The sequence below is a fragment of the Hippoglossus hippoglossus genome, chromosome 5, assembly GCF_009819705.1.
Source record: "Hippoglossus hippoglossus isolate fHipHip1 chromosome 5, fHipHip1.pri, whole genome shotgun sequence".
NCBI classification, from domain to species: Eukaryota; Metazoa; Chordata; class Actinopteri; order Pleuronectiformes; family Pleuronectidae; genus Hippoglossus; species Hippoglossus hippoglossus.
Window position 1 is genome coordinate 19688232 of NC_047155.1, and position 26811 is coordinate 19715042.

The 26811-nt window shown below is 41.4% G+C and overlaps 1 protein-coding gene across 1 annotated transcript; it reads right to left on the bottom strand.

Moving 5' to 3' along the window:
- Nucleotides 1-19887: 19887 nt before the first annotated feature.
- On the bottom strand, nt 19888-26811 carry LOC117761917 (rac GTPase-activating protein 1-like). Its single transcript, XM_034586265.1, has 17 exons — nt 26647-26811; nt 26179-26278; nt 25508-25710; nt 25152-25303; nt 24753-24822; nt 24573-24626; nt 24336-24413; nt 24074-24191; nt 23777-23922; nt 23270-23434; nt 23079-23174; nt 22721-22919; nt 22439-22544; nt 22157-22289; nt 21917-22025; nt 21605-21713; nt 19888-21028 (listed from the first exon to the last, which is right to left on the bottom strand). Exons 2-17 carry the CDS (start codon nt 26261-26263, stop codon nt 20953-20955), a joined length of 1899 nt encoding a protein of 632 aa, XP_034442156.1. The 5' UTR covers nt 26264-26278; nt 26647-26811; the 3' UTR covers nt 19888-20952.

The window sequence follows — 26811 nt, forward strand, 5'->3', positions numbered from 1 at the left end:
TATTTTTATATTGCTGGTCAAACATTTCCAGTACATCTTGTTAAACTGTGCATTTTAGATGCATTGGTACAACACATAGTATGAGACTCACTGATTATTAATACACAATAGCATCATGTAAATGAACTGTAATCTGCCAGTTTAGTGGCAGGGCTAGTGGGATAACTAAACTAACTAAATACAGATCAGATTACACCAGGTTCAACTCTGCACCAGGATGACTTTTAAATTTCTTGTTGTTTAGACTATGGAACAAAGAAGATTCACATCTCAGAAAACGTGGGACTTTTTGTTGTTACGTCACCCCAGTCGCCCTGTTCATTCTTTCCTGTCAATCTTCACAGCCATCTCTCTAATACCCACACTTCCCTTACCCCCCTTGTCTTCAGCAATGGAAGACATCCTCAGATTTAGCCTCCATTTACGTCTAAGAAGACACTGACCAGTTTCTCTATCCTCCTATAGCCTTACAGAGAGAGCAATGATGGCCATGAATGCAGATTACATTATCCACTTTACGATTGGAATCTTTGAAAACAGAATTTCAAACAAGCCAGTGACCTTTCTGCTCAATGCTGCAGAGCCACCGCAGTGAGAATGTGTCTGAAGTCCGGCTGACGTGAGTCTTGTAATTGTGAACCCCTCTCCCCTCGTCTCCACTGGCTGTTGTGAGAGGAACCAGCGAGCGTGCGCTGAGGTTGTGAGAAGCCCTACCATCCCTCTAATAAGCCCCTGTGGGACCAGCATGAACGCTGCTGCAAGTACACGCAAGGCTCCTGCAAAGTCAGAGCGGCAGCTACGTTTAAGGTGGGGGCAGTGCTTAACAAGGCAAGTGTGAACATTCACGGTTATAAAATAATGACCTAATACCACACAGAGGGATTAAAGTTCTCTGTCACAATGACAGATTTCCGTCAATTACATTCCAAAGAGGCCATGTATGAGATCAGCATAGATTCAATATGATTTTAACTCGAGAGCGCAAAACCCAGGACAGGCTTCCTAGCATATGATCCATCTCTTCACAGTGATTTGTTGCTCAGGTTATTCATTTCATGTCACGTTATGGCCCTGTTATGTCAGTAGGTGGCGTAATTAGCTGTGAATTCACTAGGGACAGGAGTTGGCGTGTATGGTGCCATTTTGGCTCATGAAGCAGATGAAGTGTGTGATTTAATTTGGGAGGGTTGTGGTAAAGACATTAGTGCACAACTTCCCTCTGCAGCCGTGGTTTCTAAGGGTATGCAGGGCTTAGCAGTGCGATCAATGAGCCTTTTTAGTCGCACTTCACAGATCTTTGGTCGCATGTGCACTCTGGAGCCCTGGTGTGTCATTTATTGTGTCAGGCAGTTTGACAGAAATACCCACTTCCTCAAAGTTCTTATTGATATCTGGTTTCACTGTAGAGCAGTAAACTGGTGCATACTGTAAAAACTAAATCTTGTAGAGATTAAAGTAAGACTCAAGGACTAGAGGGAAAATTTTAATCCATTTTCCTAAATCACAAATTATTTGTAGGAAACAAACAAAATCCAGCCATTTAGAGGAAGAAGAGAAACGGGAAGAAAGAAAAGAGATGTTCAAAGAGCAGTCACTTCCCTTTCCACATTTCCTTTTTGCAAGTTCCTGCCGACTTGGTTTCTCAGAAATGAGAGGTCCACATAACCACAAATGTTGTGGTCTACAGAACGACAAGCAGAATGTCATCAGGTGCTGAAGTGGCCACAGTGTGGAGCTTCGCTATAATTAATTTTCTGGGAGCTTTGGCCCCAGAGCTCCTGAGCCTCTTCTTTTCATTTTGTATCAGGTTCAAGGATCTCCTCCTCGGAGCTTGTGGTTCTGCTGCAGGGGTCTCCCGCCTTATCTATAGCCCCGTCTTATCTCAGGCTTGTCCCTGCAACCCGACTGTGGGAAGATTAGCTCTGCACCTCTTGTCAGCTCCTGATTTTCAGCGAAGGCAGAAAGGTGCTCATCATAAGCCAAGATTGATTTGATACTATGGGTGCTAACCATGTTTTTCTGGAAGGTTTCTAGAGCTGTGGAGGTTGGGATAAAGGTCAAACCTGTTTAGTTTAAGTTTTCACTTTAGCAGAGTAATTGCACAGAGAGGAGCAGGAAAACACATGCTGTGTCTCAAATCGTGTACTTTGGTCAGTTCACTCGCATGTAGTGTGTACTGTGTATACTTACTGCAGTAGCATGTGACTTTAAACATTGTAGTGTTCAAATCAAACGACTGTTGCTGCTGCCATTTTCATAGATTTGATAATAGATTTGTTGGCCCTCCCTTCCTCTTCATAGCCAAATCGTCAACCGTTGATTGTGTTTAACACTCAGCTTTTTAATCAGTGCACCAATCAAATCAAACAATACAAAGAAAACTTCAGTACTGTTCAGGTCCTAATAACTTGTGATGAGTGTCGGTGTTTATTGTTAAAGTGTAAAGTGAGCACAGGTCAGCAGGAGTGTGGAGGGGAGACACTCACACTGCACGAAAAGCCGGATTTTCGCCACTGCAAACGCCTGCAAACTCGCCTAATTCCTGGCAGTTAGTGCCCGTTTACAGGATGTGAATTCCGCGTTCGCCCGTGACACAAACGCGCAGAAACATACCCCCGGTACCGCAGTGGGGGGGGCTGGGGAGGGGGGAGTGCCGCTGGGGAGTCGCGGAGCGAAGGTGTGATCTAATTAGCATATGAACCGCAGCGAAATCGTTTGTGTTTCAAATTTTTTTCATAGCATTGACCTTTGCTCATGTTATATATACGCGTATAATAGGTATATTGTGTCAGGCAGTCTTGTTGAATTTAGTCCACGATCAGCCGCCACCATGATCAGATGCCGCCATAATCCAAAATCCATCGTCGTGATCAATGATCGGCTACCAACACGATACAGGATTATACATATGAACACTATCATTTGAGGTCGCGGATCCGGATGAGGTGATGATGATTCTGCTGAAGACTGGAGGAGATTGGGGGGGGGGGGGGGGGGGGGTAATGCACGTCAATGAATGACGGCAGAAGAGAGGAGAGGGGATTTTAAAGTTTGAAAGGTGCTGAATGATTGGCTGAAAGAGACCGTGGCAGATCTGATTGGCCATTTAGGAACGCCCACAATCAGCTGATCAATAAGCAGGTTAAATCTTCCTGACTGAACTTACGCTAAGCTTCATTAGTGTTGCAATTATACTACAGGAAATCAAATCCTGCTTCTGCAACTTCCTCAAACTCAAGTGATAAAACCAAGGTTCTCCTTATTGGCACTAGGCATTGATAATTACCTAGTTTCTCCCTCCCCTCAGGTTAAGAGTCTGGGTTTCATCCTTGACAGCACACTATCTTTCCAAGCTCACATCAATAATAGTTACTCGGTTCGCATAAATCTGTCTACGTAACATCAGTGGCCTACGCCCGTCCCTCACACCCAACAGCGCTGCCATTCTGTTCACACCCTGGTTACATCCCGCATCGATTACTGTAACTCCCTTCTTTTTGGTCTCCCTCACTCGCATCATTTCCAGAACCCCCTTCATTAATCACATAACTCCTCGTCTTCTGCCCGCTTGACAACCATGGGATCTAGAGCCTTCAGCCGCTCTGCTCCCCGCCTCTGGAACTCCCTCCCACCAGACATCCGTGAACATTGAAAGGTGCCCAAAATAAAATATATTCTTATAATTACAATAATTTCAATCAAAATCCAACAGCACACCTGGACATGCCACACCATTTGGGAACCACTGACCTATATTATGCCTGACCAAAATCATGGTTTACAGATGGTTGACCTGGGAGGTCTGAAGGCCTCTGCAGCAGTGCTTTAGATTAGATGTTTTGTGTTGTGATAAGATGAATCTTCAGAGCGTATCTCATGGGGATTATGGCCATCTTGACATGACATAGTGGCCTAGACTGCTATCTGTTCCCTCCCATTTTGTAAAATAATGAAATACTTCTATTGTATTTTGTATTTCTAAGTATTTTGTTTGCTTGTCAGCATGTACGTTGGAACAAGAATCTTCTTTGTTAACAGATCTATGTTGTAATGAACTCCTATTCAAGTAAGTACAACTGAGGCTCATCAAAGTAATTCCTTTATTCACCACCATGAACGTCATTTAGAAATTATGCCATCTTTAATCAGACATCTGTGCAGAAGATTTTTCATTTGTCAGTGTGAACACACTCATGCACTCATTCCACAGCAAGTATGGAGGTACGCAAATTGAGACAGCAGCAGTACGTATTTAATGACTTCCATAAACTAGAAGGTCTATATGGTATCCAATAAATATCCTAGACAGGAAGATGTGTTCTGTTTAAAGCTCAGTAATGACCAGCCATGCTGTAGATTTTGGTCAGTTTTTGGCTGTAAGCTGTCACAGGAAGAGGGCTGAAAGCAGGAAGTTGAAGGCTCTGATGACGAGACCTTCTGGGAAGATCACAAGCTCAGCCAATTAACAGCTGGAAGGCTGCTGTTGAACTCTGACCCTGTGCGCTGTACTTTTATTCTGCAGTGAGATCTCGTTTTGTTCATTAAGCCCCATGTGGTGCTCTCCGCTGTCCACAGCTTACAATTACACAAGCGTCAGAAGCAGGGCAAATGGTCCAGTTACAGTTTCACTTCAGCATTTTGACATTTAGTAGAAAGAGAGGAGATGAAAGTTCCACAAAGATTGTGTAGGAGAAAAACTATGAATGTACCTTCTATCAGAGAGATAAAACTCCAAACACCTCCCTAACATTAGTGTGACCTTTTCACCTCTGTGTTCCATCTGCACCCAAATTATTATCATCTTGACATGCTGTGGATTGTACTACGCCTATACAGCATATTGGATTTCTTTATGATCTGGTTAGGAAATAGTTTGTTGGAGCTTACTGAAAGTTTTACTGTAAAACAATCAGCCCTCATTTATAATTATACCCTGACGCAATTCAGACATTACTGCTTGTCAGCTCTTTTGCCTTTTTTTTTTTTGAGGCACATTATTTTACATGTGTCAGTTAAGAAAATCCTGAAAACACAAAGCTGCCTTCTCTTCCATCACCAAGAAAAATAAAATAAAAGCCCACCCTTCCATCACAAATAACTGCTGCTGATGTTTGCTGAGGCCAGTTCCACTGCATTAAGCTGGTGTTTGAACTTTTAATTATCTCCATCCCCTAAAATGCAGCTTGAGAATCAGTTGAGTTCTCTCAATAGAAAAGAATGACTCAACATATAATGTGTGACAGTTCCTTTCTCGCTTTTTCAGATTGTATGTGTGAATGTGTCAGCTGTGGTACAACCCACTCGCCTCCCTCCACCGAGTATAAGTCAAACTTAATATTTAGTTCTACAATAGCTTTAGTGAGAATATATTTTCATGCACTGGTAAAAACGCTGTGATACTTTTAGTTTTCAATCAATCAGCCCCCCCCCCATAGTGTTGCTATGTATTTCCCATTTTGCATTTAACAGTGACAGATTCAAAACTTAAAGTTCAGTCACTTTTAAATATTTCACAGTGAAGTAAACAAATGGAACGACGCCTGTGAGCTAGTTTAGGCAGCCAACTCGAGCTGCTCCAATCATGTGACATACATCATGTGACATACCTCACTCTCCACAACCATCTATAATACACACCCACCTTATCAGGTGGTCTATTTAAGCAGAGAGAAATTTCCCATGATCCCCTTTGCTCGCACTGCTGCTGCAGTATTGCTACCAGTTGCTTCAGCCCCTCCACCACCCCAGCATCCACCTGTAGGCTCCCACGGGGGCATTACAAGTATTTGCTCATCACTCCCATCATTCCTGTGTAATCATATGGGGGAGTGATTAAGTTGGAGCCTAGACGCCAAACACTAAACCTGTTCTACTGCTGCAATAAACGTTTGAATGTGAGTTGTCTGACTGAACTGTAGGTTTCTCATTTATAGCCAGTGACTGAAATGAGGACTGTGTCTGGCCACTGTAGCATACGCTAATGTTAACACTAGGCACACTTTGTGTACGGCTGTGGCTCAGGAAGTAGGGCGAGTTGTCTACTTACCAGAAGGTTGGTGGGTCAATCCCTGGTGCCTCCATTACCGGTGTGTGTCCCTGAAGCCTGTGTTGGCAGTTTATAATCGAGAAGGAGCTGCACATAGAGACTCTGTATGAATGTGTGTGAACGGGTGAATGGGTGAATCTATATCAATACAGACCATTTACCATAATAGCAAAGCTCGCTTGGTGCTGGCTCGATTGTCGAAATGACAACAATCACAGTTTCATGATGGGACCTTCAACATAGCTGGCTTTCCGTAAAATGAAATCTATAACCTGGTTCCCCAGCTTTTGCTAACGTGATTTAATTGTCTGGTGCCTCCTTTGCTGCATGAAAAGTTGGGCATCATCAGTCTTTCTCTTCTGTCTCTTTAGCTAATCTGTTATGGTAAGAGTTGTCTCCCCTCTGCACCTTGTTTTAACCCCATATAGCTCCACTATGTGTTTAATATGGCATTTTACATCACAAATATGCAGCTAGCCGGAATCTTACTTTTGTGCACAGCACATGTTTGGCTCATTGCTTGCATGTGCACTGAGCACACAAGGATATGCACAATCCCGTCATCAGTATTTAAATTAGGACTGTCAGGCGTCATTTCTGAAAACTTGACCATCTGCCTGTGTTCTCTCCTCCCTCAGAGGGACTTAGACAGCATGGTGGTGGCTAACAGTCGGCCTGCTGTGTTTGCACAGGAGCAGTCTGAAATCTGTCATGGCCTCTGTTTATGTGAAGGGCAGTGCACTTGTGTCTCTGCCTGCATATATGTGTGGGTGTCAGTGTGGGGTGGATCTTCTCCTTCAGTGGGAAAGTTTTATAAACTATAATAGTGTTTCTGTGAGGTCACTGGGGACATTTGTCAATCACTCTTTATTATAATGATAATAATACCAATATTAATGGAGGCATCTATGCGTCTCATCCAGTTGATTGAAAACTTGGCAGGTGTACTATTGATAGAGGCAGATGAACGATACATAGAGAATTGCACAACAATTCAGTCCAATGCAATGTATCACAGCATTTTTATGTACTGCTGATTTTCAATGACCGTCCCTTCATTTTTTTTAACTGCACTTGCCATTACCATGGTAACCATGTTTTGTATTGAACTAGTAGGTGTTTGAAATGGATATTTTTGCAATACCCAAGGGTACGTAATAGTTTTTCGTCTTGCGTTTTCTTGACGTTTGAAAAGCATTATCTCGAGTGGTCTTATTTTAGCACCACATTTACTTTAAAGGGGACATAGCATGCAAATTCCACTTTGTTAGTGCTTCTACAGGTTAATGTGGGTATCTGGCATGTCTACCAACCCAAAAACTCTGGGAAAAAAACACTCGCGCGTTTTGTTATGGTTCCTCTAAGTCAGAAACGTCATGCTTGAGTGACTCGATTGAGCTTCCTGGGTTTTGTGTCGTAACAAGGCACTGGAAGTCTCCCTACATGGTCTTGGCCCACCCCCCACCTCACCCCCCCCCCCCCCCCCCGTCCCCCCGTCCCCCCACACTCGTTACGCCGGGTTTACACCGGAGGCAGCGAGGCAGCGCAGCGCCGTTCCCAAGCACGCAGCCGCCTGGCTGTTCACACGGGACGAGCATTTCTCCGCGCTGGTCAGCCCGCGATTCACTCACATGTGGCATTTGTCTGGATCGTTGGGACTGGGAGGCTGCAGCAGTTGCTCGGGCGCGACCGCTCGCTCTCCCATGCGTGAGCTGGAATTTGTGTCAACGCCACACAGCCAGCAGTGTGGAAGACTTCCGCAGTGTTCAGCACTACTGTAACACTGGCACAAACACACCGAGCCCCCCCACTCGTTACGCCGGGTTTACACCGGACGCGGAAGCGCCGCTGCGAGGCTGCGAGGCAGCGCAGCGCCGTTCTCAAGTGCGCAGCCGCCTGGCTGTTCACACGGGACGAGCATTTCTCCGCTGGTCAGCCCCATAGACTGTATATATAAGGTCAGCCCGCGATTCTGCTTTCTCCGCTTGTTGTTGTACCCGTTGAATGTCGGGGTTCGGGGGTAAATGATGGTCTTCATAGCCCCCCCCCCCCCACCCCTCTCTTTCTCTCTCTGTCTACCTGCTTGTGTGCTTGTAGTGGATGGGCAGAGGGGGACATTTAATTATGTGATTGGGAAAATTAAAACTCCAGGACAACAGAAGGGGAATACAAAGTATGGGATGCATATTTGATAATTTATATCATATAAAATATGTAATTTATATCGTTTAAAATCATGGGGGGGGGGAGCTGGCTCATTAGCATTTAAAGGAACAGGCACTCAAAACAGGTCACTCTGTGGAGGGCTGTTTTAGACAGGGTAAAAAGGGTGCTGTTTTAAATGATCCTTGTGGTATTTTGAACAAAGTATGTTACAGACATTTCATTAAGACCCCAAGGAACCATATCAACTTGTGGTAAAATGGGCATGCTATGTCCCCTTTAAGTGATTGCTGGCTTTTCAGATGAACTTTGGGTACAATACTTCAGTTTAGTTGTTTGGAAAGAGGCTGAAAGCTGCCACAGCTAAATAGTTGTTTGTTTTATATTGAAATGCAAACTTTAGCAATGTTTCAAGTCACATACAGACACAATTTAGTTTTATTTAGCAGACACATCATACATTTTCTGTGCAGCAAAGTCATTAAGCTGAAAGAAAAAGAAAATCAAACGTTTATCTCTTGCTGCCACCGAGGGACACCAAACAGAGAGTGGTTCTATTTTGACAAATAGAGACAACAGACAAGTTTGGGATGATTAGCAAACAGCAGCTGGGAAGGAGGATAACTGGAGCCTGGAATTCAGTGTCACATGCAGGAACACAAGTGTCAGTCACAACGTCTAATTAAAACAAAGCCGGCAGTGTTAATGAGAAATGATGAGTGAATGTCCTGCAGCTCTCATATCTGTCACAAGTTTGTTGACAAAGTTAACATTATTGAGTCCCAAAAGGACTGTCCTCCAGTGTGAAAATATACACTTTACAGAATTATTTCAATATTTGGCAGCAAGTAAAACTACATTTCAATTTCATTTCTACAAACCTCAGATTTGCAACATAAAATTCTAATGTTTCTGTTTCTTACTAATTTATATTCAAGTTTAAAGGTCAGACAACAACAAAAAACATGATGAATGACTTTAAGCTGAATCCTTTTTGATATGAAAGCTCTATAAAAGAATAGAAAAGCCTTGTTTTAATATTCAGATAAAAAAGTTAAGGCTAGCTCCATAACAAAATGTCTGTTTGTGTGTGCAGGGGTTGTTTTTGGGAAGAGTGTGGTCGTACACAATATGTTACACAGTATGTTGTGTGACACTGCTACACTGGTCAGGGTGCAGGTTTGTCGACGTCTGCAAAATCTTGAACAGGATGTGAAGCCACAGATAAAGCCATACCGCTCGCTGTCTCGTGTCTAATGTCTAAATATGTCTATCACCATGGGAAGCAGCCTTCTGATGTGTGAAAAAATGCTCACAATTAAAAGTAATATCCTTTTACAATGCAAGATTTCAATTGTGTGACAACAAATGGAATTTTGAAAATCTCTCTATATATAATATATAAAATACTATCACAAAAGTATTTACTAAAATGTTTATTGTTTATTTACTTGTATCCATCACCAGGGTAGTGCATTGTGGTGCAATGTCCTGATGTGCATTATTACCATTTATTTTACTGTCACTTTAAACCCACTCCTTGGTTGCTTTCATCCACAACAGGCTTATCTTTTTTTATTACCAGCAGTGAGTGTGAGTTTTCTAGGTGGTTTCCAGTACTGCATTACCCTCAATAATTTCTCTGTGTATTGCTATATTGTGTCAGTAGGTTTGTATTGGATTGAGACAGTTTCTCCCTCTCTGATTAGCAAATGTACACAACCAGCATCTATGGAAGAACATATATATACTATATGGATATTAACAGAGCATCTGCACAGATGAGACCCATAAGTCTGAAAACTACTAAAATAAGCAAATCAATGAATTGAAAGAAGTCAAAAGGCTGAAGAGAGCTGAAGGGAACTACAGAACTGGGTGTTTGTCACTAAATGTGTCCTTTTTCACATACACATAATAATTTGATTCATTATACAAAACATTGACTGTAGAAGCTTTAAACCCAAGGTCTTCAACCAGGGGTGTGTTACCACTTAGGGGCTCCTCTAAATACTTTTTATGTCTGATAAAATAAGTAAAAATACGTGACAACATACAAATGACGAGATAACACTTCAAGTTGTGTTTACAAGAGGGCGGTTTGGACACTACAGTGACTTGTTATCCCACAAGTGATAAGACGGGCTGGTTGGGCTGAGGTTAGCTGGGGTTCATTGCAGTGAAGTGATAGAGATAGAAGTAAAACAAGAGTGAACATTGGCGATGCTTTCTGGGTAAAGGAGTGAAGTTTGATGCTGAACAATGTTTCTTCTAGGTTGAAACAGTTTTTGATGATAACTTTGGCCATGTAACAATAGCAAAACACACAAATAGCTCTTTTAAAAAGAAAAAGCCTCCAGCCACATTTGATGATTGATGTTGCATGTTATCCTTTCAGCTGATCAGGTGTTTAACAGATAAAACATTGGACAAATAGCTGTTGCATGTCTTAGTCTTGTTGTGAATGTGGTCTGCACTGAACATCAGCTTCAGTTGAGCATATCAAAAGTACTCATACTCTGAACCAGAGCCAGAGTTGCCTTCAAGCTGATCGACTATTTCCAGTAAGCGGTGTCTCTCTGTCTCCAAGGCTTCATATTCCTTCACTAGTCTCCTCAGCTGCTTCTTGCAGCAGGAACATCCCTGGGTTAGATTCTGTCCAGGCTCGGGAATCTCACACAAATCTGCTAGTATGGACAAATTGAATGGAAACTGAACTGAATCTTCTTTTGAATACACTGTAAAGAAAAAACAGAAATTGCAAGTTGTGGTTGCAAAATATCCCACTTAGGAAACATGCAGTATCACAACAGTACATATTTTCATAGACACCAATATTCTGATATAAACCAGATTAAGACAATATTCTGAAGAAGACACTACCGTGTGTCAAGCATTTTATGATAACCTAACCTGGATATGGTCAAAATCAGAATAAACAAAAATCAAATTAAGACATGTGGAGTATTCCGACCTTAGTCACATTACATAGACATACATGTCTTTTCACAGTATTTTGTGACATAGATGTGGTGTTTAAAAGAAAAGTAAAAAGTATAACATTGAGAAGAATGTGTTGTTGTACAGCAATGCCACTTATGTCTGTAAGATGCTGTGTTGTAACCTGTTGATCCCTATAAAGGGCGCCAAGAGACTATAGAGGTGCCAGTGTTCACAAGGAGCTGCTCCAGTGCTGAAGTGTTGTTGCCTGCCTGCTAATAAAGTAGTCAACCTTCACTAGCCTCTCCTCTTTTCAGTAGAGGTATCATTCCTCTGTCAACAAAACAATCGACATATGGAAAGAAACTGCTTGATGATGCATGCCCTGGGTTTAGGTGTAAACAAGATGGAACAAATTATGAGTATAGGGTATATGTAGCCTCATGTACATGTACATCATAATTGGAGTAATGTCTTATTCAGATTTTGATCATAAATCTGGTTATTGGTGTCTATGTACGCGTAGTCCTTGTGAGTGAGCTGATGCTCCTATTGTGTTTTCTGTGGAAAAATATTGTTGTGTACAACTTACAGGCAAGACGCAGTGAGACATTAAGGATGGCCTGTAAAACACACAGCACTGCTAAGGTTACCACCCCGATTCGGAGGAGTCTTCTCTCTGTGTGTGACAAAAACACATCTGTTATCCAGAGGAATGACACTACTATCAAACCTCCTCCAACATCTGATCGCACATTAGTCTAAAATAATTGGGCTGTTCATCTTTATGATAATATTAATAATAGTAAATTTAAGTTCTTGTAGGAAGATGATCTCAGCACCAAATGTGATGCTTCGCCATTTTTATATTGAATTATGAAAACACGGAGGCAGTTAATTTGACATTAAACACAGAAACAAAAACAATGTATAATTTCTGAAGAATATGAAGATATTTAGCTGTTTGAGTGAACTAGATCTAGACCAGATTACATCTTCTTTCTGTTTACTTGCCGCTCTTACCTGATGGTTTAGTTTTAGTTTCAGCTTCGGTTCCCTGAAGAGAGTTTATAGTGGTGTATTCCGAAAGCTCCAGCTCTTGCGCCATCATGCTGATCTGCTGTGAGATTCTGTCTCTACACTTTCTGATAAGTTGCTGCTCTCTGGATTTTTTTTTTCATGTGTTTCAAAAAAAGGAAGTTTTTTTTTTTTTTGCGGAAATGATGGGGTTTAGTCTTGTTAAAAGTCAGCCTCCGGAAGGACTAAAGTAGACAGAAGCCGTATCGCTGTATTTATTCATTCTCAGTTAGTGTATCCATCTTACCATTATTATTATTATACCACCTATCCTGTGGGTCGCCAGCGTATCACAGGGACAACAGAGAAAAACGCTGTTAGTCAAAAGTAATCATTGGATCTATTTGATCTCGTTTATAAAAATCAGCTAAAGTAACCTATATTTACAATGATGAAAACTTAATGCAGAACTAATCTGACACAAACCATGTGGTCAGGATGTTAACAAATACCCAGGGGATTGCCATGAAATTAGGAAATAATACACTGTTCATGACCCTTAATTACTCATCCAGTGTCACATTCAAGTCCTAAAAGTCTGCTTTTAAACAGGATTTAACTAATGATTAAGAATAATAAAAGGGATGAGACATCATCGCTCTTCCCATTTCTGATTCTCTGGAGCTTTTCCTCAAGTCTTAGCCTCGGGCAAAATTTTTACATTTTATATCAGATGTTCACTTCTTAGCATGTTGTAATTTATATCAGACACAGAACAGACTTAACAATGTGATAAACCTCGAAGATTTTTTTTTGCTTGCGCCAATATTTTTAGAACATTGCATGTACAAACTGTACATTTTCTCAAGGGTCGCACACAGATGTCAAACAGTGCGTTTAAAACAGTGGTCAGATGTCAAGACTAACCCCAGCTTTTTCAGGTGTAAGTAGAAAAGACATATATATTACTCCTTGTATTACAGCCAGAGGTTATTGTATTTTTATCAAGAGTTACAACAATTACTGTATGTTTTATACTAAAATATAGAAAATATTTTAAAGCCTGAATACCAATCAGTAGAGTGCAATCCTCCGCCAAAGCCCAACAGGGCCCTTATAAAACCACATTCAAATTCATTCGATCCAGATTTTTACTAAGTTGCACAAACTCATAAATATCTTGATTTATTTTCAGCAAGATCCATGAATTACTCTCTGAGTAATCAAATAAAATGAGGTTAAAGAAAGTACTGCGAATATTCACCAAAATTTAATGGGTTCTTTCCTTATCCGTACCGCATCCTTCCACCAAGTTTCGTGGTGATCCCTCCTGAAGCTGTTGAGTAATCCTGCTAAATAACAAACAAAAAAAGTTATTTTTCCTCAATTAAACAACTGATTTTAATAGAGATGGGGTTTTTTTTAAACACAGTAACTGTATGTTGAAAAAATAAATAAATAAAACTGGGCTTCATCCCGTCTTTTTATTTGACCATTGGATCTCTCTGACATCACAGAGGCAACATTGTCTTTGACCAACAGCAGGGGGATGTATCATGGGATGAAGAACCCAGCCTTGATAATGCTTCAGCAGCCTCATCACCACATGCCTCCTCCAGTGCTTGTACAAAGTGCTATGGACTCATGGGGCTGCTGCATCCATGTCTGTTCCATAAAAAGGAGTGCTCTCTGCTGGTTCTTTTGTTCCTCGAGCCTTAATTGCGATCTGAAAAGCAACAGGTGTTTGCCCATGTAATGAGTCAGTCGTGTGAATGGATGGCAACATTTAGCACGTTGAATAGCGGTGATTCCCATTTGAACACGAGATTCTTCTTAAGAGACAAAACAGAGATCTCCTGAGAGTTTTGTTCATTATGTCCCAGACTCCGGTGTTAAAGTAATCACTTGACAAAAGCTGTTGATGGTTTTTCACAGCCATTCTGCGCAAATATACAGCCATGATTTCAATGAATTGGGAAATATTCATCTCATAAATCCTTTCAAATATACAAAACAAGACAAAAAAAACGTTAGATACAATGTATTTGTGGTAATTTAAGCTGTTTTCAAGCATGAATTCTGGAGAATGTCCCCACAATCGGAGTCCGGAGTTTATGTTTCACTCATGAATAACGCAGCAGGAGATTCTCCGCTCAGACGCACTCACAACAACACAGAAATCTCCGGAGTGTTCAGGTGCGGGTTGGTGCAGCAGGATGTAATGTTCAGAATTCACTCTATATATTACTTGCATGCATTACTGTTCCTGCATTTTCAGCAAGACAAGCACCAAACATAACCTGGTGCCTGTCCAGATTACATTTATGTATGAACTCTTATCCACCCAATTTAACAGTTTCCCTGGAGGGGTGGGAATCCAGGGGAAGGAGATGTCCGTCAGGTGAGCAGGCTGCCACAGTCAAAAGAAAAACTTTATCAGTTCAAATTAAAGCGTCACTGGTGCAAATGATACTAATGCCGACAATACTGCACCACTCCCATATCCTAACAACCACGGGGGAACCATGCATGATCGAGTTGGGGAGAAGGGTGAAATGAATGGGTTGCTGCAGAAGAGCCTCCTCATGACAGCCAGGTGGATTACAAGGTGCAACAGTGCATTCTAGTGGCCAACAGGAGAATCACAGGACGTGTCCGAAGAATGAGCTCTAGTTAGTGGATTTGTATTGGGCTTTCATTGGTGGTTTCATTTAATGTAAAATGTTTAAAATTTTCGCAATTTACGATTAGTTTTTTATTTAAATTAGTTTAATCCACAGTGACCTGCTCCTTTTCATCTCTGTTGCGACCGGCTGAGATTGAACATGTTTTATGTGTCTGCTGCCTTCCTAATCTGAGGAATGATCATGACACGAGGGCGATATTATTAACACCAGATTATTTAATAATGCTTCACCAATGCTGTAGAGCGCGTGCGCGCAGTTACATCCATCCATGCAGAAAAACCATCCCAAACTCAGAACTAGTGGCACGCACATACCTGCACACATGGTCAGTGCACACATTCACTGGAAAACACCCAGCCATTCATGCACCGAGCCTCTCTCACAGTATTCCATATCATGCACCTGTGCACACACATTCACATTAAATTACATGAGTTCATATGCACTCACGCAGGAGGAAACACACAAACACCCAGCTGCATCCTCACAGGTATTTTATCGTGTATATGTGTGTTTGTATGGGTTATTGTGCCACTTTTCCACCAGTGACACTTATAGGTCAAAGTCTTAATTTACCCTGTGAGAGCCACATGTGAGGGATCCCTCTCAGGACGGAAGTGCAACAGATGCCGCGTGTAGCTGAACACATCAACAAAATTACAATATCTACAACATTGATTAGAGGATGTTTTTTATATAATGAAAGGTAGGTCAATGTTGTGAAAACTTATGTATTTAAACATAAGAAAATGTCTAATAGAAATTAAGGGAGCAGCAATGACAATTGAAATGCAGGAGTTATGCTGGTGACTCTAAAATTAAAAGGTCAAGATTTGTGCTTTTGATTATGATGTCTTAATAACCATTGGACAAATTGTGATGAAATGTAGTACAAGTAAATACACATTAGGTTTTTATGTAGCACCAACTTCAGGTCAGAACTTTAATTAATTAAATGATTCAATACTTGACACACTGCCACTGTCCCCAGCTGCACTTTCAGTTTAGTGCTTTTTACCTCCGCCAAGGAGGTTATGTTTTCCTCAGGGTTTGTTTGTTTGTGTTTGTCTGTCTGTGAGTCAGCAGCATAACACAAAAAGTAAAGGTAGGATTACCATGAAACTTGGTGGAAGGATGTGGTATGGGTCAGGGGGGGGGGGAAACTTTCAGTTGTACTGTATCTAGGTTTTTTATTTATTTTGCAAATCCAAATAAAAATCTAGATCTAGTGGATATAAACTTGATTTCATTGGGTTTAGGGTTTTTACTGCCATTGTGTAAGCAAAGCAACTTGCTGATACAGTATCAACTCAAACCACTTATGTAACCAAATGTCATGAGTTTCACAGTAGCATTTCCTCTCACACTGACCAATGTACGCTGACACTTTTTTTTTTTTATGCCGCAAACTTTTTTTGTCGTCACACAGTCAAAATCGCTCTTGTATTGTCAGTTTATTCAGTACTAATAAAAAGTTTCTCCAAGTGTTATTTTGGGACTTTTGACAGCCAGAGACATCCTTTTATATTGTTTTGCATTATGTCACCTAGTGTACCAATGCTGAATCTGAATGCAGGGACCATGCATAAGTTGCGTTGAAGTCTGTTTCCCCCATCGAATAGTGATTCTCTTCCATTGCACATACTGTTGCCCTCGACAAGGCAGCCTGAAGACAGCTGCTAAGGGTCAGCTTCAGAGGTCAGTTTTGTAGAAAAGTGCTGTTAGGGGTTGGGTAGACATTTGGTCGGAGGTTCAGGTAAAGGGATCAGGAATCAATGGAAACAGCCTCAGACATAGATGAACTTGTGAAGGATGACCATATCCTAACGGGTCGTCCTCATCTTCCGAGGAGGCTGTGCGAGCCAGATGTGGCGCGTTGCTTCTCATTAGAGGCTAGAGCTCTCTCTCTCTTTTCCTGCTAAAATAAATGCTCTGTATGCGACAGCTGGATTTGAGTACTCAGTTAAGTGGAAGAAAATGAATCAAAGCTCTTGCCATCTTTTTTGACAATTTGTCTAATTCTTGTCTGGTATGTCCATTTGTGGTGGAAGAGGAGGAACAGAGCATGTGAGAGAGACACGGAGAGAAAGTGTCTTTGGACCAGCTGCACAGCAAATCTGTTTATTCTGCACAATTTGGCATCAAACACAACAGACTGCTGAGTGCCTGCTACTGCTTGTGGTGCCCCATTAAAATGGAATTTATTGCTGCCTTAAGAGCAAGTCCAAATTACACATTTTTCCCTCTCTGCTCCATCCTCCTCCCTCCCTCTCTCTCTCATTTGCACTTCTTCTTTTTTCTCTGACTGTGGTGACGTTAGTGGTTTGGGTTTCTTTTTCCACTCTTCTAGCAGCAGTGTAGCTGTCAGACACGTGGCTCATTACAGAGCAGGTACAGCAGGTATGCCCACCTACCTGTCGCCCATCACGGTCATCTCCTCTGTCACCTGTGAGTGGCGCTCAAACATTAAACTGATGAGTGCCCGGCTGCTCGTCGATGTGGTGGCATCTCATGCAACTAGCACCTCACACAGGCAAAATCATTTTTAGGATGTGTCCTTCACTCTCTCCTCAGAGGCGACAACTGAACATGTAGACGTTCTTGTCATTTGCAGTAAGGCGATGTTATGTGGCCTCTTTTAGAAGATTGCTTGTGTTTGACAGACTGAAATAATCCATTCCTAGTTAAGCTTTAGGATATATCATATAATCAGCCTGAAAAGCTGTTACCCATTAGTTTACACTCGCAACCAGACATTGAACTTATGCTGTAAAGAGGGCGTGAACTCGGGGCCCACATCTCGCTCCATAAATCTCTCCAGCTAATGATAAATTCATATTTAATGACCGTGGCCATCGTCTGGAAAGGAGGAGCATTCTTTCATTATTGCCTCTTCCCCCTGCTGCTTGGTCGAGATAATTGATTTTTCTGTGGTAACAAGGTATCGACCATGCATGGTAGCCGGGCTAAGACGGCGGTTCGATTCAAAGGAGGGAGAGGGAGCAGGGGGGTTGTGAACAAGGGATGAAGCCACAGAAGAGATGGAGTGAGAGAGCAGGGGTATTGAAGCTGAGAGAAACTCACAGGTGGGTGTATTTTGGACAATGACTCTTTTTTTCCCCCATCTTCTGGGTTTTAAAGGCAGATCGTAGTTTGGTATTTCAGTGTCGTGCATTTCATTTAGCAAATGGAAAGCATATTGATCACACAGTCTGTCACATAATTCACTGAAAACAGTATGAGAAACAAATCTGGAGGATCACTTCTGCAGCACATGCTTAGCCTGCTAAGGAGGCAGCGTGTTAGTCGTGGTCGTCATGTTTATAAATCTGCAGCGTTTCACGTTTTCTTCCCTAAACTCAGTCGCTGCTTCTTTTCCCCAGAACATTTTTATGTCACTTGAAATGCAAATCTGTATGAAGCGTGGCCTCATCCACCAGTAAATCTTACAAACTAGCGAGTGGGTTTTGCAACACAGAAACACCTCTGGCAAGTGTTTTATGTTGCTACAAACAAGACATGTAAAAAAACATTTGTCTAGTGTTAACACGACTTTCTACTTTAACAAACGTATTGATTAGGTATATGATCAGATGGGTGGATTTGACTGGCACCTATTGAGCTGACATCTCTGAGGTGCTGACATTATTGGCTCCGGCCTCGAACAGACAGCCCCGGACACACTGTACATGCTGCTCAGCGAGAGCTTGACACCTATAGAGCGTATTTTCAATCAGTCAATACCAGCGATAACTGAACCTTATGAAATTGAATAATTTATTGATCGTACGCCGCTTCCAGAGATGGTAATAGCACTGTTCTCTCCTTTGGCATCACTGCTTGCAGTTCACTGTATAAATAAAGGAATTAAATAGTGCTGTTGTTGTTGTGTGTTTACTAGCTTACATTGTAATTTATTTAAGAGCTCTTAATTGGACTAGTTACTCATTTGGCCCTCATTGGTCCCACAGCAGAGCAGAGCTCCATCACTACACACTGGGGCATGCTGGAATGTGGAGCTGCAGAGACGCACTGTACACAGCCAGCTGTTTGATGTCTGCAGCCTCCGAGCGTATGCTGCATGGTACAGCATAAACACACAATCCCCCCGATGAGAGGACAGATCGACACACAGGAGACCTTATTTCAGGCTAATGAACTATTAATGTTGATTTGAAATTCAAAAAAATTTTCGAGACTTTTCTCTGCAGTCGTTTGTTGCTTGTGTTTGTCTAAGAGTGTGTAACAGTCAGAAAGAAAGGAAGCAAGGAACAGGCTAATTTGGATGAACTCTGCTCACCATATTTTCATTTCTCCCCCAAACAGCTGGGCGTAGATCTCAAAGGGCCTAATGTGCTGCCGAAGTTCTGTATTGAATGAGGCCATATAAAATGTATGTCAATAGGTTCCGCCTGAGCTCAGCTCTCTCCACAGTGAGCTGTTAATGGAATAACTATAAGATGAGTAAATGATCCCTGCTTTAATTCATAATGATGTTGGACCTCATCGCCTGTCCACTCAGCTCAATAGATTATGGAAATAGCTGTAATGACTATTTGAACAATGAGCCAAATTGTATTATCATTCAGTGCCATGTCAGCTTTGGAATAAATGCTGTTGTGTCTACGCGCTTTCATTTAAGATCTTCAACAATGGTTAACACTCAAATTAGACGTTGAAAATCAAGATGAATGAACATTGAGGGCTACAAGAATACAGCATTAACATCCTCAAAGTTAATTGGGCAACACAAAAACGTGTGCAGGTGTAAGATGGTTGTTTTGATGTTGAATTTCTGCTAATAAAACCCACATGTACGATGTTTTCCTCACATCAGGCCTCATTTCAGCAGAGCTCCTCGTCCCACATGCATGAACAACACCCACCAAGACAAACCATCCAGTCTTTTGATGTTTTATTTTTAACTCCACTATGGATTTGTGTGATCTTATTTGAGCGAAGACAAAAGGAATTGACAATATTCAGTCCACAAGATCTTAAGTCAGTTAGACAGCATTTCATTAGAGAAACAATATAATGGAAATATTGTACAAGGATGTATAAAATACATATAAAACAAAGCTGTGTTAAACAATCCGACAACCTAAAATTATCCATATTTCTGACTGGCACTAGATTTGGTTTTAACAAAAAGGTACCCACAAATAAGGAGATCTTAGACCCATCATCACGCTTAAATCGGGAGTTTGTCAAAGTGACAGTGAGAAGACATTTTCTCCAGTGCATTACTGGAGATGTAACCGTACCAAGAAAACTATTGTGAATACAAATACTCAACAGTAACTGAACAGGCTGTAGAAACTCTAGATTTTATTTTGTTATAACCACACAGATGTCTCAGATCCTCTTCTTTGGTTAAGGTTTGCATATTAAAAGTGGTGCAACAGCAGCCTCTAGTGGTCTGTGCTCCCAGGTAGAAAATATTCAGATTGTTAACGTACATTCATACAGTGCAAAAAGCAACGTTATTCCCATTCAGTGTTTACAATGCAGTATTGTTAAAGTAGAAAATTCATGATTGTTATTTCACGCCACACAATCAACATACATAAAACAAAATGATAAAATCAGGAAACTGGTGTCAGTTTCCAAGACAACACAAGTAAAGCCAAAAGGACACTGGCCAATAATATGATTTTTCTTTGTCCGATGCAGTAGTGTGCTTTCGCATCCCTGTCGCCGTGGTTACAACCACAGATTCAAAGATGGATAAACACCTATGATCAAACAACTTAGGAACATCAATGCAAAGTGTTATTAGAAAATAACGATCATTAAATTGGTTTAGAAACCATGGTTAAACCTCACAATCACATACATGTGACCAGTTTTGGTCAATAATAAATCGTTAGTACTCACAAGATATAAAAACAAACTTTAAACACTCATGCAGGAATCTTTCCACAGAAAAAATAAAAACATATGGCAATGAGGTTAGAACACTTCAATAAAAAAAAATCATTGTTTTTTTGCATGCTAAAATTGCACAGTAGTTTTCCCACGTGATTATACATTTTGTTATTGCAGTAGGTAAAAAATACAACATGGGTGAGCTTCTTTTTTTTCTTTTACCCTTCATTACTTGAGCTGTGGAGAAGAGAAGAAGTTCCCCTGGCGGTGAGAGGCAGCTGTTGATCTGCTCTTGCTCCCAAATCTAAAAGAGGCGGCGAGGGGAAGACGGTCATATTTTAAGCTTATTAATCATAATTTCAGCAAAAAATAGCAAGTACCCCTGAAGATAAATATTTATAGGTAAAAAGGGGAATTCAGTCTTCATATGAGAATAACTAATCATTTTATAGTTTACTCAACATCAGGTTGAATATTTTTGTTCAAAGCTTAAAACTGAAGTGGAGGTGATGATTCTTTAAAAATTAAATATGCAAATGACACGAGCTTAGCACAAACAGAAACAATCTTCTGATGATAATTTTTTTTTAAATGATATAATCACTAAGTAAAGAATTTATATTTTATATTCATGGCCCCACACAAACAGTTGTTTTCATTTCGTAATTGATTAGATCAGATTCTCCGGACTATGTGGCCGTTTACAGTCTGTGCTTGACTGACATCTCACCCACTCCTGTATTTAAAAGACAATCTAAATAATTTACACAATCATTTGAAATGGGAAATAGTATCCCGGCCAAAGCTGTGGCATATGAAGAATGCAGACCCTCTTTATTTCAGTTTTGTGTGAACAGAAAGTGAGTGCGAGTGAACTTACAAGGAGGTGCTGGAGAGGGTCTGCTTCATGCGCTGGGACAGCGAGCTAGAGGAGGGTGTTTTAGCCATCATCTGGTGCTCTGGAGTGGTCACTGGTCCCAATATGCTCACTACAGATAAATTAAACATCAGTACAGACTATTCTGTTAATTATAAAGCAAAGAGGTTGTATCCATTGACGACATAAGTTTGGAATTTAAATCTCAAACTTATGTCCTGCCACAACTAACAAACATCAATCGCATTGTCTTCATCTTGTGTTATTCAAGTGATTTCATCATGTATATTTCCAGTGTAGCTGTCCGTGCTTTACCTTGGTGGTCTGGAGTTTCAAACTGGTGATTGTCGTCCATGGCTGTATTATCTGGAAAAGCAAACTGGCTCCAGTAGCTTTCTTGAATACTGAGCAAACGCTCTATCACCTTGAGACAGAACCAACATGATTTTTCATAAAAGCTTGTCCAAAGAACAAAAACATTGTTCTCAAAGTAAACAGGCACACACACATATATACAGTTCATACTGACAAATCAGGTGCTACTTTACACGTTACCTTTGGTTGTCTACTTGTGTCATTCAGGATGGTCATGGGGGCTGGGTTGGGAACAGCATGACCCACGAGGGTTGGGCCAAAGACCCTGGCCAGGTTGTGCACATCCATTTTGTTATCCACATACTGTGACACCCTGGGGGAAGAAGTAAATAATACATTTCACAACGTCCTTTTCAACGGTGCATGCTGACCTGAATTGCAGAAATGTTAGAGGTCACAACAAGGTCTATGCTAGCGTAGAAACAGGATAAAACAAAAGCCTTTTTGAAAGGTTATAATTACTTTTGCAGGTGAATCATCATGCAGGCCAGAGTGTCTCGGTTGGGTTGAGGCAGCTCACTAATCGTATGGTACAGCATGGCCAGACTGTTGCCATCATCCTGGATTTCTACAATGACATTAACACCAGTCAGTTAATCTGCCTGTATATAGCTGTTTCCTCTATCCAAATGAGGTCATTTAATAAATCAAAGTATTTGCTCTTAAGCAATAAAAAGTTTGAGATGTATAAAGACCATTTTAGATAACAGACCACCCATAAGCGATTCAGATTCAGAAACTCACCTGCTGCTTCCATGAAGGTTTTGTTGAGGTGGAAGGTGAGCAGTGGCTCAGGGAGGTTTCTGAGGAAGTCTTTGAGGACACCTGTAATAACGTTGATGTCTTCTACTTTGTTAAGCCGAGGCAGAGTCTTTCCTCTAATCATCTTCTCTTTCAGCTCTTTCACCAAGCGCTCGTGGCCAGAGAGTCTGTACAGGCCAACCTGCAGTGAGGAAAAGATAAAAGCAACCGTCATTGTCTGGCTGTGAAGGAGATAACCAATTAGAGAAAGGATTATCTATTAGAATTGCTTAAGGGAAAGGATCGCAGCATTAACATGATGGTGACAAGTAAACAGGGACTTTAATTAAGTCAGCCTCACCTCATGTAGACCTCTGTGTTCAATCTCCTTAATGCAGTAGATAACCAAAGCTGGGATCTTTGGGGATGTGGCTGGAGCAAAGTCAGCCAGGGTGGACTACACACAGAACACATCAGTTTTCATGTAGGTAACATGAAAATAATAGAACATTTTGATATTGAAACACATCATAAAGCAATGAGAAAATGTACCTCTGTGTTAAAGATGGGAGTGCTAACAGATGTGGGGTTACAGGGCAGGGGACAGCGGTCACGGCATTCTGGATGAGTCACAACCCTGCAATCCTGACAGCGAAGGTAAATCTTTCCAAACTTTGTTCTTCTTCCACAGGGCGCACAGAATTCAGACCTGATCACCTGGTGATGGATGGGACACAGTGCGTAAAGTGGGTAAGTACATCAATACAATTTGTATAGCGCCAAATCATAACATACATTATCTCAAGGCACTTTACATTGAAGGTCAAGACCTTTACATTTTTTATAGAGAAACCCAACAGTTCCCACAATGAGCAGCACTTTGGCGACTGTGGAGAGGAAAAACTCCCTCATTAACTGGGAGAAACCTCTAGCAGAACCAGACTCAATGTGGGCGGCCATCTGCCTCAACCGGTTGGTCACACGCCAACAAGATGACACAGCTCACCATTCTGATGTCAGGAGAAATACACCCTCACAGCACTAAGTTCTCGTTCTTACTGTTTTAGGGATGAACTGGTGCTTCTTTCCTCCTTTAGATTTGGGGGTTTGGAGTGATGATGGGAAATCTGACACAGTTGTGCTGGGGGCCTCGCTGGCGGTCTCAGATTGGTCTGTAGTGGTTGTATCAGCCCACGCTGGAGCAACTGCAGACACAATCTCACATTAGTCAAATACCAAAACCAGTAAAAAAAATGAACTAACAAAACCCAAGTGGAAAAATTGTATAGGGTCAGAATCATTAATTTTTTTGTTCCCAGGTCCCACAAAATATTTTTTTAGCTACAATATTCGTACCACTTTTCTTTCTGCTGCGTGTCCAGTACGGCACAGTTTCGATGGTGGAGACAGTCTCAACAGTGCCACCATTCACGGGCACAGTGATGGTAGTTTTGGCCACAATAGACTCATTCATCTGAATTATATATAAAAAAAAGATGTTTAATCGTCTTATCAGCAAACTGATTTTATTTTACTGAACTTTATATGTTTACAGATGCAGTCTGTTTTGCAGATGTTTGTGCTATGTGTTAGATTAGGCTGCAGAGGTCAGCATTACCCTTTCTGACGTGCGTCCAGTGGAGCGACGTTTCTTCAAAGCCTGTGGAGGAACTTCAGCGAGTTTTCTGGAGGAACGCTGTGGAAGGAAATTTAACTTTAAATAACACTTTCTTGTGGCTTGATAAATAGCTAGAAAAAGACCCTTAACCACATTTATCCCTAACCTGAAACAAATGCTAAAAAATTACAGTATCATTAATGTAAACAAGAAAATATGAGTTAAGGAATCACTAACTCGCTTCTGCCGTTTCTGCAGTCTTACAGTCTTCATCGCAGAGGAGTCCCAGTCCTAGAAGAAAAGTGCAGAGAAAGACCATAGTACTTAGTCAATGTTCATTAACACTATTGTCCCACGATTTGAGACTCAAATCATGAATTATCATACACTTATATACAGGAAATTAGGTCAATATACCAGAGAGTCATCCGTTTGGTCGTAGCTAATGTCCGATAGCAAAGAAGCTGATTCATCGATCCTAGTTAACCTGTAAAATAGATGAAAGTCAGAATTTAATCCCACAGTATCCATGTTAATGGGGAATTAAGTTTTGCCCTGGCAAACTAATAGTACATATACATTAATTAGTTCTAATATAGGAATTAATATTTCACATTAATTATATCCTCTACAGTGGACAGTATACACAGCATTCTACACCTCTGTATGGTACAGAGTGTAGTTAAATGCTACACTACAGTATCTTTACGATAACAAAATGATCAAGAAAAGAGTAGACAACCGCGTTATTTTAAAGTCTAGAATCATCATTAGCCTCATCAGTACTGTTTCAGAACCAGATTAGAAGGGTCTGACCTTCTGCTGGAGTTGAGGTTGCCTTTAGCAGCCTGTGCTGCCTGGGAATGAGCGCTGAGAAAGGCCAGGGCAGAGCGCTGCTCCTCGCTCAGGAGGACACTGTTACCGTTGTCTGATATTAGCAGCTCCCTGATCAACTGCAGCTGACGTTCCTGAGAAAGAGGAAAACATGTTATAATTAATATTTACTTGTTGGCAAAAAAAAACACCTAAAAAACTTTACAAAGAAAAGTTACCATTGCATTATTTAAAGATACATTTTCTTATTTCCATTTCTATATTGCTATGTACAAGAGCTCAAACAATAGAGCGAGTAAATGAGAGGGCGTGTAAACTATAAACACTGTTACACTAACCAGCTTCTCATAGAGTGTCTCAGCCTTCTGCCGCCGGCGGATCTCCACATCCACCTGGTTGCGAGCGTGCTTTAGTTTGACCTCCAGCGCTCCCCTCTCAGTCTCCGCTTTTGCCAATATTTCTTGACAGGAAACCAGCTCGTCGCCCGCCCGCAGCCACTTCTTACGGCAATCCTCAAAGTTCATTGCCATCTGCAGGAACTCTGAATAAGACAATGGAAGAAAATAATTTTATATTGAGGCTGTGAACCATATTGTATTTACCCAGCGGTAGTTATGTGTAGTTGGTCGCCATTACAGCTGTTATCATGCAAATTACTGCCAGACAAAGCACAAAAAGACAAAAAGTTTCCTGTTGTAAAGTAACAGTGCTTTCGTGGAAGTGAATGGCATTATATGGGCTTTTGTTATGGAAATGCTCACTATACCCAGGCCCTTTCATTCTTAACTAATAAAACAGAGGCCGTATACTGAGCACTGTTTCTGCATTCACTCAATGGTTAATAATTCAACACTCCACTTTACACATGTTGGTATTCAAACAGTACAAAAACCAACATCTCAGTGCTGCTAACACCAGCACATGCCACGGCAGAGTGGTTTCACTACACTAACACAGCGACAGGCTTCTGAAGTGACAAATACCAACACAACGTGAGGAAATAACTTACGTGGTTCAATGCCCTCATCCAGACCGTCCACCTGAGCCCTGAGACTCTGGAACTGGTTGTACAGGTTCACTGTAGACGACTCCATCCTGTCTCACTGCAGCTGGATCAGACACAGATAAACTTAAACTAACATGGAGAACATGTGGATGATGCCTCAGATCGTACGCATTGTTGTTTCGGTGGTTTCCCAAAGTGGTTCGCACTGAATTAGCAGTGAATCGTTACAGGTCACCCTTTGTAGCACGAACTTATTGTAACGTTGTGCACGTCTAAGTGCGGAGTTATTAACGCTGACACGTGTTATCTTCCCCGTGTTCAAACCAGCTCTCACAGGTTCATTAACGATATTATGTCACGGCTGTTCGAACCGCTCTGTGCCTTGTAGCACGCTAACGTTAGCATCGTCACATTAGACATGAGTTGGTTTCGTGTCGCTCGCGCTGCTAAAGAAGAAATCACAACACGCACCTGTACGATGTTTCTCCAGTGGAAGTGCAGCTGACACGTACTGTCCCGCCGTCCAGTGTTAACGCAGCGGTTAGGAGATTGATTTCCTCTCCAGCAGCAGCAGTGACCGAGCCACACCTGTCTGACTAACTTTACACATTCTTCTTCAAAAGTTCAAAATCAGCG